We start from the raw sequence: 15,289 nt of genomic DNA on the forward strand, positions 1-15,289 counted from the left end.
GGAGGAAGAGGAGGAGGAGGAGGAGGAGGAGGAGGAGGAGAACGCGTACGTGCGCGTGACGGAGAGAAACGCAGAACGCCATAAATTGTCGAGGCAACGTGCACACCTAACCCACACCCTCGGTGTCGACGAGACGGTCGAGCGAGAGATCGCGCTTACCGTGTGGCTTTCAAAAATTTCACACATTACCGGTCTCCTCCCAGCCGCGACCGACGGCATCGGCCGGCGGTATCGTCGTCGTCGTACCGCGGCCGCATCTACCCCGCCCCCGCGACACGATCCATCATTTCAGCAGTTTACCGCGCGAGCCCCGCGAAAATTACCTCCGATAACGTTCTCGACTACGGCTCGTTTGTCTCCGGAGTTTACGTTTCGCGATTCTCTCTTAAAACTGCGTTTGCAGTTGCGCGAATTTCTTCCTTCCATCTTCAGGACTCGATTCTCAAGGCGCAGCCCCTAACTTCATCCCCGTCGTTTCTATAATTATCTGAATTTTTCGTCGATTTCCCAGGTATCTGTGTAGTAAAATAAAGCAGAGTAATTAAAAAAAAAAAAAACAAAAAAAATAAACAGAAACGAGAAAACGGGAAATTAACTTTTCGATTCTATCGGGAACCACCTCCGTGCCACCCCCGGATACAATGTGGTGAAATTTCCATCAGCTTTCGTAAAGAGAGAGAGAGAGAGAGAGAGAGAGAGAGCACAGTGCAAAATGAAGCGCGGCCAACTACACGGACTAATAGTCCCCGGCATCGGCATCATACGAGGATGATCGATACGTAGCCCGGGAAAACGCGCGTTCCAACATCCGGGCCCTCGCATACCGGCCGAAGGGCAGCAGCACGCAGAATGTTCCGTGGCATCTGGCCGAGAGTGCGAGCCGGGCATTGTGATTCGTGCATAGTTCGCATTTCGTCAGTACATTTTCGGACCTCCGCTCTGACCAGGAACATGATTAGTGTGCGCACACTTGACCTGGTCGACCCATTGTGTCCCGGTAGGGAGAAGGAGAAAGAGAGAGAAACACCATTATACCGATACTACCGCGTGTATACGGACACCCCATTATTCGATGCCCCCGGAATACGCGCGGGGCACCGACGTGTCCCCGAACTTTACGATTTTTCAGCAACGCACAGATAAGCGCTCAGGGAGCGCGCACGGTGAGGTTTCACCGCAACTTTCTCGATAATAGCGAAGAGAATTACCCCGTAAAATTACTCGAGGGAAACTTTTTTTGTGAGAGAATCATACATGAAGAAAATATAGTTTTTTTATATAAATTTTTCTTTCAATTTTACTTATTCAGTTTTACTGTTTTTGATAGTGCAAAAATAGACTATCAGAAAAGAAACTCAGTAAATTTCGTTAGAATATAACAAATTTCTTAATATGTGCCTGTCTTGTACGATACCTTGCTTGTATAATTTGAAAATGTAGCCAACGAGCGCGCAACGCGGTTTTATGTACGTAAAGATCCCGTTGAGTTCTTAAGGCGACCGCGATCGCGTTCCATCATCCATCCCATTGCGTACGAGACACTCGCCCGATGGCACAGGGAGAAGGGGAGGGATGCGGGTTATTGTGAGGAGACGATGCGAGTAGCCAAAAAGCCAAAGTATCCGCCACCTGTCTCGCGAACAGAACCATGAGGAGAGGCCGTGACACGAAAGAACCGATCTCGAGATACAAGAACCGGCCTCGAGAGTTTTCCCACATAAATCTTGAAGAGAGAGAACCCACGCGCGAGAGAGGGTGGACGCGTCGCGCGAGAAATCACAATGAAGACTTTCGGCCACTGTTGTGGGATTCGCGTCGGGAATGACAAAAGACCGAAGTTGCGACGCGAAAGAGTAAAGAGGACGCGCGTATTGTCCGCGGCTGGATGGATGGCGAGAGAGGAAAGGTTAGGGAGAGGGCAGGGAGAGAAGCAGAACGCGTAGGATAAGGGAGGATTAAAATCGAGAGTACCCCTTCTCGAGGGGTATTAATCCGTCCCTTATTGCGGATACGATAGTCCGTTTTTTTCTCGTGCTACTCCATGCGCACAGATGACCCTCGAGCTTGCGGATCATGTAATGGGGATTAAATATGCGTACGGTTATATACACACACGGTGTAATCGCCGTGTAGGTACACGTGGAACAGCCCTGTTACGATTCGCGAAAGAAGCGATGGTTCAATGGCAAAAAAGATTTCCCCTTCTTTTCCGTTTCAGAATTAATTTATGCTTTTTTCCTCCTCGCGGAAAGCGCGTGTTACAAATCACCGCGAATGTCTAGAAATTCGAGCGATAAATAACGATGAACAGTATCAAGTAACGATGAGCGGTATCAAGCAACCTCGCGTTCAAACGCACCTCAAACGACTCTCGCATCTCGAGAACTCACTCCGTAAACGCAGTGCGGAACGGGAGGGGGAGACGGACCAACGGGGGCTTGAGGGGGTGTCTTTGAATGGGTAAGTTCCGGATTTAAAATCCGGGCTCCACTCGAAATCGCGTTACCAAACGTGTCTCTGCACCCTTCGCAGCGTGCGAAGGGATTAAGAGTACCTACGTGAAGTTCTCCGCCTATTTCCACGATACACTCACCGCGGGGTGTTCTTGGGTAACCGCAGATGCGACGCGTCAAAGTCCCGTTTTCTCTCTGTCTCTCTCTCTCTCTCTCTCTCTCTCTCTCTCTCTTTCTCCCCCGACTCAAGTCTATAACGTAAGGGTGTAAATACGTCATCGTCCTCCTCGTCCTCATCGTCGTCGTTATCCTCCTACTCGCGGAAGGAATATAACCGGGCGAGAGTGTCGAGTGGTGGCAAATGCGCGCACGGCAACGTAATTCGAAATGAAGCGCCTCAAACGAACCAACGTGTCGTCCCACACCCTTACGCGACGGGGAAGAGAAGAAAAGAGAGAGAGAGAGAGAGAGAGAGAGAGAGAGAAAGAGAGAGAAAAAAGAAGAAGAAAAGGGGAGGCCGCGCACCGCCGATGTAGCAATTTAATTTCAAAGCGCGCGCGACCGTACGCAAGGAGATGGGAAATGTAATTAGAGACAGTGCTAACTACTCGAGCCCTCGCGCGATATAATTAGCGACTCGTTTCTACGACGGGCGAGAAGGAGACTTTCCGGATTCATATCGGCCTTTCGCTTATCACACTACGTTTGATTCCGTTCATCCGCGCGAGCTCGCGAGCAAAGTGCGCCGTACGATGCGATGCATCGCGATCGCGAGAGGGTAACGTTGCACCGCGCTAAAGAGGGTGGTGTTTTGCACGTCTGCTCGCGTCTGAGAAAGAGATTCGCGTGTGTCGCACACGGAACGTCCCAGAGATTGCAGACTCCACAAAACTCTTTCTCTCTCTTTTTCTCTTGCGCCAAAGGGACGTATTTTCGTTTAATTTAACAAATAAACAGATGAAAATTTTGTATCAATAAAATGGTAGGAATTGCGCATAAAACTACTGTTTTGCCTCGAATGCATTTTCCTGTGCGTGTAGTGATACGTGCGTGAATCTGTGCGATATTTTTTACCGATAAAATCGCGCTGGAATGGTTGATTCTTTTGCGCTACCGCAATTCACTTCACTTATGCGCTCACTTTGTAGTTCCGCAAATGCTCTGATCGCGGTTAATAGAGTGCTCTACATTCATGCCTAGTCGCATCTGATAGTGTTTTAAATTTCGGGATACACTTTTGCATATGAAACATACCTCGACGATGACGGACCTCCACGATGGACGGACGTTCCGAGGTCGCTTCACGGTGGTCCATTTCCCATCGTCCGTCGTCTGTCGCCTGCTTGGAAAATATCGCGCAGCTTCGTATAAAGTATCTCGATCGGTCTGGCGCATGACCGGTCGACGGGTCATCCAATACTCTCCGGCGAACTTTTTTGCGCCCCGGGATGCCTATGACTCGATCCATGCACGAGATCCATCCATCGTCCGTCTCGTCGTAAGCAGCGGAGGCTTTATGGGTTCCCGGCGTAATATTACGCTTCTGGGTGGCTCGCCCCCTCGGCGACTCGAACTCCTCGTCCACGTAAACGTCGCTCGCTAGCTCCTATCTGTTAAATGGATCGATAATCGCATATGTAATTATCTTGACGAAGATATCTTGGAAAGGAGACAGAGAAAGGGTTTGAGATCGCGAGGGGGTGACGCAATAATCAGTAAGAGTCGCATCTTTGAACGTCTACACGGTAAAAAAGTGTTGTGCATTTGTGTTGAAATTGATCCGTGTACATGTTTTCGTTCAGACGTGTTCAGATTCAGGCGTGAAAATGAACAAGTGTTGAAATTAAACGTACGAGCTTTCTGTGCTTCTCTCTTCAAGTAAGCACGCTGCACAAGTTGCATATTACGCGAGTTACATTTCATGACAATGACAGAATCGTGCCAAGCGAAAAGGGTGTCGAAGCAAATAAGCGCAATGGCGACACGAGGCCACGCTTGATCGCTAACTATAACCGATCGACGATCGAGTTCGTGACTTAACGGACATTAATGAAACCAAGCACCGTGACATTCTCTTATGCAGCGAACGCTGTGTAAGGGATACGCGCAAGGATATCATTTCTAAGTAAAGTCGAGCGAGAGAACATGGCGGATAGAAAAGCCAGCGATTCTTTTCGTCTTTTGATCTCAAAAATCCAGAGGACTTTGAATATACATATAAAGTGTCCTAGATTTCGCGTATCATTTTCATCAACAAATTCCATGAATTCGATTCGAATTAAGTAAAAAAAAGTACTCGAAATTGAACGAGGAAAATTAAGCTTAATCATCTCATCTTTAAAATATCTCCTCAATTCGTTTATTAAAGAGAGCGATCAAGCTTTCATAAATATTTTAGCTCGATGTAGCATTCGAAATCTTAAGTTATTTTTTGATAAGATTGTAGCTATTGATGGGTAGATTAAAGATACACAAGTATCAAAGTGATACGCCTCACACTGAGAGAAAATGGTCCAAAAAGATACATATTCTGTGTAAATAGATGATATCGTTAGGATCTTTACAGAAAACATATAGGAAATGTTGCAAGAATTGCAATAATTGCGGCGAGCCTCTTTTATCCAAGAGATAAACGAGACGAATACACGTGAAAATGCCGAAGACAACTCTTCGGTGACTTTTTATAGGAAACGAAAGCGATCTCACCCCAAAAGATGGCACGCACCCCCGAGAGACCGGAGGCGTTGTCACCGGCTGCCGATGACTCGATCGAGAGGCGAATCGCTCGACTCGGAACGGCGAGTCATCGATCGCGCTCGTCGCATTGGTTCCACTCTCGAGAATTCCCGCCGGCAACAATGAAGAAATAGTGATCGCGGCCGCGCTTAACACGCGCCGCGCATAATCGCGACAAACACGTCCGGCATGCGCGGGAACAGACAGCGGCCCGCAACGAATTGCACAAAGCTTGACGTCTCCATCGAGCGATGGAAAACGAGAAACGGGCCCAGACCGGTCACGCCCATCGCGGCCCATTGTCTGTCGGGCACGTCGTTTCGCCGAGATTTATCGTTCGGGGTCCTCTCCTCATCATTATCCACGCTCGATTCGCGACGATTATCGGCTTCGTCGCACCGTCGTCGTCGTCGTCGTTCCGCAACCCTCCCACGGAGTTTGTTTTTGCCACAATTTCTAGCAGACCGGTGAGCGAGGGCGGACACGTGTTTATCGCGTTTAACTCTATGAATTCGCACCTGGGTATCGATCTTTTCCCCTAGCGTGGACTCGTGAAAAGTCATTTTATAAAATGCAAATTTTCACATTTCCATTGTTCACGAAATTATACAATCACCAATATCGTTGAGAAACTTCGCTTCAAAACCAAAATGATTTCAAAACTTGTTGGACCACTCTTGACCGCAATCTTTAGTTGGAGAATGTTTCGTGTGTGTTCAATTATCTAATCGCGAGACACCCTTCTTAACATTATCCAAGAGCACACGCCTACAGGGTACATCGAGTAACGAGGGCGAGATATTCCGTAATTGTTCGTGGAGCGAGCGAAATTTATCGTCCGAACAAAAGTGTCTCGTTATTCCGTACACGCCGAAATCGCGCACGCACCGTCCGGGCCATCGGATCGTAGCCGCCCATCGTCGTCGCCGTCGTAATCGTCGATTTTGTTTTCGACGTGGCGGGCCGTTAGCGCCGTTTCAGCAGCGGCGATTCGCAAACGGTTTGCGTGCCGTGAACCGCCCGGTGTTGTTAGCATCCGAACGGTGTTGCGAGGAAACGAGAACGTCGATCTGGCAGAGGTGTACGCGCCATTAATCCGCGCGCCAAATTACAGGCCGCGCCGCTGTTCAATGGTCCGCGCGCGATTTCCGCACCGTGCTACTTTCCGCGTACACGCGCGCGTTGGGTGCGGTTTCGCGTCGCCCACGCATCGCTGAAGAATGCCGCGCTAAAAGAAAAGTCTTGTAATAGTTAACAAATGCATGAGCGTTTCAGTGCAATACTTGGTAATTAGTACGAAATATAGTAACGGCGATCATCTGACAATAATTACAAAATAATTAGTAAAACAAATTCTTCATTAAACTAATTAATTGGTTTGGCACATAATAGCAAATAATTCCGTAATAATCACTAAACAGTTTGACTATTATCAGTGTATCTGGTCACTTCATATATTTATCATACAATGTGCTAAATAATATTAAATTAGATATGGCTTTGTTTAACAAATTGTTTGCTGATACGTGCCACACACAAATTGGTAACCAAGTTTTAGCAACAGATACCAGGGATTACTAAGGTTGTTTATTAATACACTTGGCAAATTATTTAAGTATATTCATCTACATACACGTTCGAAACTATTTCACCAAAGCGTCTGCTAAGTATTATCTAGACTTGACGATTATTATCAAACCTTTTTTCAGTGTGAAGAACGGTTCGTCCGTCTCTCTTCTTTTCATTCTCTCAAGAAAGAGGGACAAGCACAAACGATGTTTAACGTTTCTCGCGTCGTCGTCAGGAGATGGCATGGATTAATGACCACGAGTAACCCGTGAAAAAAAAAGAAATTAATTCCCGTAAACTATCGTAGATTACGATCGCAGCTTTGGCCCGCGCACTACGCAGAGCGGGCCAGAGAAGATATCAAAAGCGGCTTCCGCGCGCAATTCCGCGTTCTCGCGGATTCGCTCGCGGTGTGCGGTGTGCTTGTGTTGTGCACGCACTCACACGCGCGCACACACACACCAGCACAAACCCGTTATCCGAGTGTGCAGGCGGACACGAAGCGAGAGAGACACGAAGTCGCGAGACAGAGCGAGAAGAACGATGCGGGGGTGCGGAAAACGGGACGGGGAGGAAGTTGCGCGGAGGTGGCTCGTGTGGGTGGCGGTGGCGGTGGCGGCGGCGGTGGCGGCGGCGGTGGCGGCGGCGGCGGTGAGGTAGTCATGACGACCGCAGCGACCAATCATCCGGAAGTAACGCAGCGCGAGATAACTCTGCATCCAATCAGGTTTAAAGCGGGGACGGGGCTGGCCATCCCCCGCAGAAAATCACCCCCGTAGCGAAATTTCCACCGTACGAGGGTAGATATACAAGACGACAGACGGCTTTCTCCCTCTCTGTCTCTCTGCCATTCTCTCCCTTTCTGCGCGTCGCGATCGCGCTTCGCTCACTCGAAGCCGGGATGACGGCGGGACGATGGCGGTTGTTATCCCCGCGCTTTTTTCCTCGTCTTTTAATTCATAACCTTCGACCGCCAGTGATAACCTGCAGGTTGCTGATAAGGGAGACTCGACATCTCGAGGGAGAGAGAGAATACGACGGCGAGGGTGACTGAGCGGTGGTGGCGGCTGATGAGCTCCGTGAAACTCGAAGATCGAGTTCTATATAAACGACGGAAGAAGGCCAAGCCAAGAGCTTCCGGAACGGATATCTAATCTTCAGAACCCGTTCTTCGCGATTGCCCGATCTTCCCGCGCTGTCCACGTGTCCCCCTTCATCGCTCTTCGCGGATTATTGCGCACGGAGAAAATTTTATAGTAAAAATTGCTATAGAATTTTGTAATGCCGATAAGCAGGTCGATATTCTGCAGTAATTGATTATTCTTTCACTTCACGTGTGCTATTTATACTTTAGGAACTAAAATGTGCTATCGAAAAATTTGCAATATTTCTAGCAAAAAGAAACTGCCTAAAATATGTGAGATCCCCGTCCCTCTCCCCGTAGACAACGATTAAATCTATGTCAAGTCATGTTATAATGAATCGGTAAGATCAGTAATTGATTTGTCCGTTCTTGTTACTACTAGTATCAAATGTATTAACACGAAGAGTGCACATATCGTGTGCGATATTATAACTATTTTCGAGATATTGCGCAACTCTCACACAGAATCTGTAACATTGCTTCAGCGCGTTATGTGATGCATTCACGTTAATTCTGTTACGGAATATGACTTTATCTACAAGTGTCAGAAATAATGTCGCAATTGATTCTATTGTAGCTAGATCATTGCACTGTCTTGTTGAAGGATTTCGACTCTCTGGGTACATCAATGCAATTTTTAATAAGAAGCGATACAAATCCTTCGCGCGATCTTTTTTATGTCGGAGCGAAGGAAAGACGTTTTCCGCGATGCGCTCGATAAACGCGCGTGCAACACGGTTCGTTCCAGCTCCGTCGTTGCAGGTGCTCGCTCCGGAGAAAAAGAGAAAACATAGCTTACACGTAAACGCGTCGCGCGCTGTATACATCGAAAATGCGTTTATGGTCTGGCAGCGGGCCGATAAGGAGCCCCATAAAACGAACGGCGCCCCATAAGTGTTCGCGGCGTAACTTCGACGCCTCCTTCTCGGCGGCGGTCGTCGGGGGCCGTATCTCGCATTTGTCACGTTTATCGACTTCGCGCCGTGTATTCCGCACACGGTTTCACGGTGACACAGTTCGACGACGACGACGGCGAAGCGCACAGCGCGTTGTCGCGCGTCACAACCGGAAGGATGGCGTTTTCGAAGCGCGAAAGCCTTTTTAGCTGTTATCCAACCGGCACACCCGTTACGACGATACCCACTACAAATTTTCTATCGCCGCGCGAAAGCCTGTCGATAAGTCGGGACAAGAAGTGGAACGATGTAATTGTGTGTGTCTCTCTCTCCTTCCTCTCTCTCTCTCTCTCTCTCTCTCTCTCTCTCTCTCTTTCTCTCTCTCTAGTTGGAGACTGCTGTCACCGCGACGTGAAAGATACCAGTCGACCGTCCAATGATAAATATCCCAAAAGGTTTTATTCCCGACAATGTGGCCATCGATTAGAGCGGGGAAAATTGATTCTTCGTCGAATGGATATTCATATGAAGAGATTATAATTTTTCCTTTCATGTAAATTCTTTTCAATTTTACTACGTCTTTACTAGTAGCGAAGGAATAGCCAGTAAGATCTATCTCGCTAAGAAACATAGTAAATTTCTCTAGAAACAAAAAATGCTAAATCTTTTAATAACACATTTTTCAATAAAAATAGCACATATGAAATTAAAAAAATAATGAGTTACTGCGGAATGTCTCTATTATATTCCTCAGTTACAAACTTCTACAGTAATTTTTACTATAAAATTCTTTTCGTGCAGAGAATTCGTGCGAGAGAATGCTTTTCTTAGAAAGCATACGTTCCCTTTACTTCGTCAAAGCAGTTGTAATTTCACATGAAATGTTTCTTTGTACAATAAAAAAATTTTTGTATTTATGAAACTAAAAATTTGGTACATTACCAGTTTGGTTGACATTCCCATTTTTACTTGTGTCACGTACATGTATTATTGAAAAAGTAAAACACAAATAGCGAGAATTAAATTTTGTGGTTGTCAAACATTTTGGTGCATCTTAATTAAATTTTCATTTCGACAAGAAAATCTTTTCTTCAGCGTACGTTATTAAATAATGGCGAAATATATAATATAATAGAGGCGTTACGGCACACGTCTAATGGATATTCAAGAAGATCCACTGGATATCCGCGCGTTGCATGGGACACTGCATCGCCGCTCTCGCGGAAAATTCTCTCCGGCCGGCTCTCGCCCGGCAAATCTCGCGCGAGATATCGAATTGCTAATTCGCCCCGCGTCTTCTTGATTACGATACAGGCTCAGGGAAGCGGAAGGAAATGAAGAAAGAAAAAAATTTTCTCATCCGTTCTGAGCGCGCCGCGCCGCGCCGCGGGATGGATGGGTGGATGGATGGGTGAATTCCATCGTTATCGAGTCGCACCCCCGTTTTACAAACGGGCAACCCCGCCCGCAAAATCTCTCGGCCGAACGTGCATATTTCCATTTGGCACGCCTCGCCGGGCTCCTGATTTTATTAAAAACCCCCGTAACCCGATTCCACGCGCTCTCTCCCACGGGGAAGTGAAATGTTTCTTTCTCTCCGCGAGGTCCGCGGAGTCGCGCTCGTCACGGAAGTCACACGCTCATCCAGATCTCCGCCAACACGACGATCTCGTATTTAGTCAAACGCTAATCGAATCAGCTCATTTTTGTTTTTTCTTTAAATTTGTTCTTGAAGCTAGATTGTTCCTCAAGGGACCCGTGAAGGTCGTCATCTGACGAAAGTTTCAAGTCGAAAATCCGTCGCGAGAATGGAAACTTCGCTAATGACGTTGACATTCTCACAGTTCGTTACGTAGTGACGAGCATCTAGTTTCTCGTTTCGTAACTCAACGTCTCGGATACACGTAGAGCGTATTCTCTGGATGTCGAAAATCTGGTACACATGGCTCCGGGAAGAAGCGGGGAAAGGATGGCGAGACGACAAGGGACAACGAGGAACAAGACGGCCGCATCGTAATGGAGGAAGGGAGGGAGGAGGCTGAGAGAAAGTCATGGCATGGTAAACGAGGTCGAGTGTTGGCAGCGTATAATTTCGATGACAAGCAAAGGGGTGGTTATCTCTCGTTGCTTCTCACCCTCTCGCCACGGACTGCGAGTGGTGAGCCACCCCCGCGTGATTGTATTAATTCAAGCCGTCCCCACTGCCCCCGCCCCCCATTTACACCTCACTCTCCCTTCTGTTCCGCCTCGTCCGTGCGTCTCGGTCCCCGCGCCGTCGACGTCGCCGTCGACGTCGTCCCTCCTGAAGCACAACTTCCGGGGACAAACGAAGCGTGTCGGCGTCGCGTATAATGAAGCGCGCTCTCGTTCGTTTCCTCGTCTGCGCCGTTTTCTTGTCGCCCGACTTCGCGTCCCGCGCAATGAGAGATGCCCGCCTAAATCTAAACTCGACGTGTCCCCGATTGTTCGACAGATGACGATATAAAATTCCTTAACGAAGGATACAGGTCGCGATTCCGTTTCCCTAACACTGAGTGGACCGAATCAAACTAACCGAGCCGAAAATTAAATTTTACAAAGAAATAAAGAATCTTGAATTGTAAAACGGTGTACAGGATGAATTTTAATGCAGCTGAATATTCCGAATATTTTCGCAATAACAGAGACATTATTTCTCGTCCGCGAGTTTTTCGTCCGGTCCCCATTCAATACAAACTGACATTTCTTTTTTTCGTATGTCGATCATTATTGGGATATAATTATGCGTAATAATTCGCCAACGGGAGTGACTTTTTTGGAGAAGCGATGGCACGAGGGTAAAAAGAGTGAAGGAAGACGAGCCAGTGCGAAAGGACGCTCGTCCGCGCGAAGTGTTCGAAAAGACGGGAGTAGATCGTCGCTCTGTTGGCAAGATCGAAGTGGAAGAGGCAACGGGAAAGGGGTACCAAGCCGTTTAGCGATATTTCACGGGGTTCTCGCTCGTAAGGGTTTCTAGCGGCGCACGGTATTACCGGAGGCAGTCTTGCAGACTCGAGATAAGGGAAGCCCGGTTCCCCGTTTCCGACAGCGAGAAAGCGGCAGAGCTAAGGCGCCTCCTCTCCTCCACCACCTCGGCGTACCTCCTCGGCCTCCTCGCACACGAGGGTGGAGGAGGATCCTGACGGAAGGAAAGCCGCGAGCAAACCCCTTCTGGTTGCTACGCAGTATCCCGCCCGCCCGCCGCGTCGCACCCTTCATGAACCCGGTTAATATCTGCTTATCCTGTCTTACCATCCGTCTCCTTCGATCGTTTCGCTTCCTTCTCGCCGCTCGTCACGTTGTTCGCCCCCGCGAGATCTCACGGACTCGACACGACGCGTACGTGTGAGAGCTCGCGAGGCGACATGCGTGTAGCTAGCTGGCTATCAGTATACCTTCACAACCTCCCTAACCCATAAACTACCCTTAGAGAATTGCGTTCTACTTGCAAAGACAAATGTACACGGAGGGAAAATACAATACAATTACATTATGAAAATTATAATAAGATATGGTATAAATGAGTATAAACATAGTAAAAATGACTATAAACATAGTAAAAATTACCATAAATGTAATAAAAATTATGTTTACTATTTCATTTTTAATATTTTATTATAATTTTCATAACAGTCTATTCCCGGATTACTAAGATTGTATTGTAATTTTTACTACAATATTCTCTCCGTGTAGGGAGACGCGAAAACGCGGTAGATCTTAATGACTATAATGGCCGATGCTGAAATTTCGTAAGGAAAAATTATTTTGAACGTTTGGCTATACTGTATTTTTTTTATACTTGTTTTAAAAGATCCTGCCTTCTACTGTACTAAATTTTCTTTTAGTACACCGGTTGGCGAAAAGAGATTTCTTTATTATGTTACAATTGATAAATTGTTGCATGATTGTGCTATTTCCCTACTTCTTTTTTTCATTTGTATAAAATAAATATTTTTTGCTTCTGCAGACTTTTTCTCGTTGGAGTGAAACGGGGGGAAATTCGGGGGAACGTGGCGTTCAGTGTGGCGGTTCTGCCTCCTGGTTTAGCAATTAGAGGTTGTTTAAGTGCACGTGCGCTCCGTGCCGCCAGTTAATCCCCGCAATTTTGCGCGGGAGCGGCTTCTTTTCGTTCCAATTAGAAAGAAAAATCTTGGTGACGGTCTCTCGTTCGTTACTCGCAGGAGGGACGCGCACGTGCTCGTCCAATTTCGCTACGATACTTTCACGCGCTTTGGCGATTATCTTTGCACGCGTTCCAACAGGTGTAACGGCGTTCGCGCGGGAGGTCGCACCCTTAAACTATCGGACGCGCTATTTCCGCGAAATGATGACGCTACAATAAATTCGAAATCGGAATACATGCACATTTAATAAAGGGATTCATTGTTTAATATATTTGTTGTATGACTTTTATACCGCGCTGTTAATTTCAACGTAAATATCTCTCTGTGGCGTTCATTTAAATGGCACTCGGCACTCTCGCGATTCTCGCGTCGCTGCCGCGAACAACGTCGCGGCCTTGCAGCCGATTTATCGATATAATTATTAAACGGGACGTTTTCTCGGGGAGTTGGCCCGACGAACCGAGGAGGGGAGCCGACGGGTTCGGTGGAATCCCACACCATACCGGGTGTATCCTCCGGTAATGAACGCAGCCACCTTGAACTGGCAAACGGATGAGCGGCCAGGCGGAGGCAGTCTGTAAGGGTAAATCTGAGAGAGAGGGAGAGAGAGAGACAGAGGGAGAGATAGACAGAGAGGACGAGCGGCCAGGGTGCGAGGGGCACGGTAGGTTAGGACGTGGAGGACGCGGCGGGGACGCGGCGGTAGCCACTAAAAGGGGTTGTGTCCTCTCTCTATGTGATGAAAGCACCCTTCCGTGTCCCGCTATATAGAGGTTCTCTCTTCTCGTCGCCGCCGCCGTCGCCGGCCGTCGCCGGCCGTCGCCGCTTTGGTTCCTTTTCCTGTGGATAGATAGAGAGAAAGAGAGAGGAAGCTCCCCGTCCACCCTTCAGCCCCGTTTGCGCAACGCCGTCCCCCTGGCCTTCGCGTGCACCCACACGGTCGTGCATTCGACGTCGATACGTGTCTGCCAGTTTCCACGTGTGTCGCTTCGTCTCTCTCTTTCTCGCCTGCTCCCTCTTCCTCTTCATCTTCGTGTGCCCCCCCGCGTGTGTGCGTGATAAGCCCAGCAGCCATTGACGCCTCGGTGATCTGACGCGATTATACGTCGCGCGCGCTTCTCTCCTCGCTATATTCCCTCTTTTCTCTCTTCCCTTTTTCCGCACTCTCTCTCTTCTCGCTTTTTGTCCCCCGCCCGGAGCTTCACGCCTTTTTCGCGGTTTTTCCAGCCGCTACGCCGTCGCCGTTGCCGTGATTAGGCTGAATCGCGCGTAAACGGCGGCTTTAGCCGCGCCCGAAGACAAAAGTGGAAAACGCCAGTCGACGCGCCGACGGCATTTTCATCGGGCTGCGGGCTACGAACAGAGACTAGATTAAGATAACACACCGTCGTTTTCGCGCGCGCTTTGGCTTTAGTCGCTGAAAAAAAGAGAATGGATCGTTAACGCGCTTTATTCTCCGCGCGGCGGAACAACCGCGATCACACTAGTCGTATTCGCAATCCAGTCTCTGGATGAGCTAGAAAATGTTACTCGCCGAGTAACTTTACTTCTCTTCGAGTAGATTCCAAGTTAGTTCTTACTCAACTAAGACGATATTTGGGGCGACTATGTAATTATTACGTAATATCGACGCGCGATTCATTTGAAATTATTCGCTAAACAAAAAATATCAACCGAAATCTTGTTTAAGAGAGAGTGTCGTTTAAAGCGTAATGATCATACATCGTAACCGTACTTGAGAAATCTCACGATTAGAATCAGATTGGTCGTCATAGCGCACATGGCCGCGATGAGAGCGACGGAAAACATCATAACGCCTAGCACCAGTCTCCACTTGAATTTTCCGAAATCCTCGTAATGCACGAGGATGTACAAGGTGGTCGGGATTAACGTGGTCAAAGTGGAGATGCACATCGCGCCGACCAGACCGGTGAACAGGTCGAGTTTCGGGATCGCCGCCGCCAAGACGCCTGCAAGACGCGACAAGGGGGATTTCGCATTTCGAAGAATTTCCGTTCGAGGTGTAAAGACGGGCGAACGAGCGGTGTTGATCGGCGCAATTATGGCAAATTATAACAATAATGAGCGACTATTGTCGTCGCGACGGTTGTCCGTCCGCGGAGCGACTCGCTCGAACGGGAGAAACCCCGACAAAACTGAGCGTCTATATCAAATTCCACGAAAGTGGATTCCCGAACTTTAGTAATATCTGGGTCCGGAGCGAACTGTAATCGGACGGATTGATCGATTTCGCGAAGTTGGTCGCTCCGGGACAAAGGGGATTCAATCCGCCGCGGCCCATCGAACTTGCTCGAGTTTACCTTGAAAATACGAGAGAGAGGGAGAGAG

At 48.1% G+C, this 15,289-nt stretch overlaps 2 protein-coding genes across 2 annotated transcripts in view; both read right to left on the reverse strand.

The window, feature by feature from the left end:
• Window positions 1-15,289, reverse strand: part of LOC116853791 (paired box protein Pax-6-like) — a 121,660-nt gene that overhangs the window by 88,979 nt on the left and 17,392 nt on the right. The window contains exon 2 of the mRNA XM_032835003.1: window positions 3,708-4,063. The gene's annotated coding sequence lies outside the window, so the exon portion shown is untranslated. The remainder of the gene's footprint in view (window positions 1-3,707; window positions 4,064-15,289) is intronic.
• The window catches only part of LOC116853227 (proton-coupled amino acid transporter-like protein CG1139), a 3,545-nt gene continuing 2,912 nt past the window's right edge, over window positions 14,657-15,289 (reverse strand). Inside the window, exon 7 of the mRNA XM_032834186.1 lies at window positions 14,657-14,910. Within this exon, the coding sequence (XP_032690077.1) occupies window positions 14,657-14,910 (254 nt within the window). The remainder of the gene's footprint in view (window positions 14,911-15,289) is intronic.

The sequence above is a fragment of the Odontomachus brunneus genome, unplaced genomic scaffold (genome assembly GCF_010583005.1).
Source record: "Odontomachus brunneus isolate Ranch 3 - 2012 unplaced genomic scaffold, Obru_v1 Obru_scaffold_006, whole genome shotgun sequence".
NCBI classification, from domain to species: Eukaryota; Metazoa; Arthropoda; class Insecta; order Hymenoptera; family Formicidae; genus Odontomachus; species Odontomachus brunneus.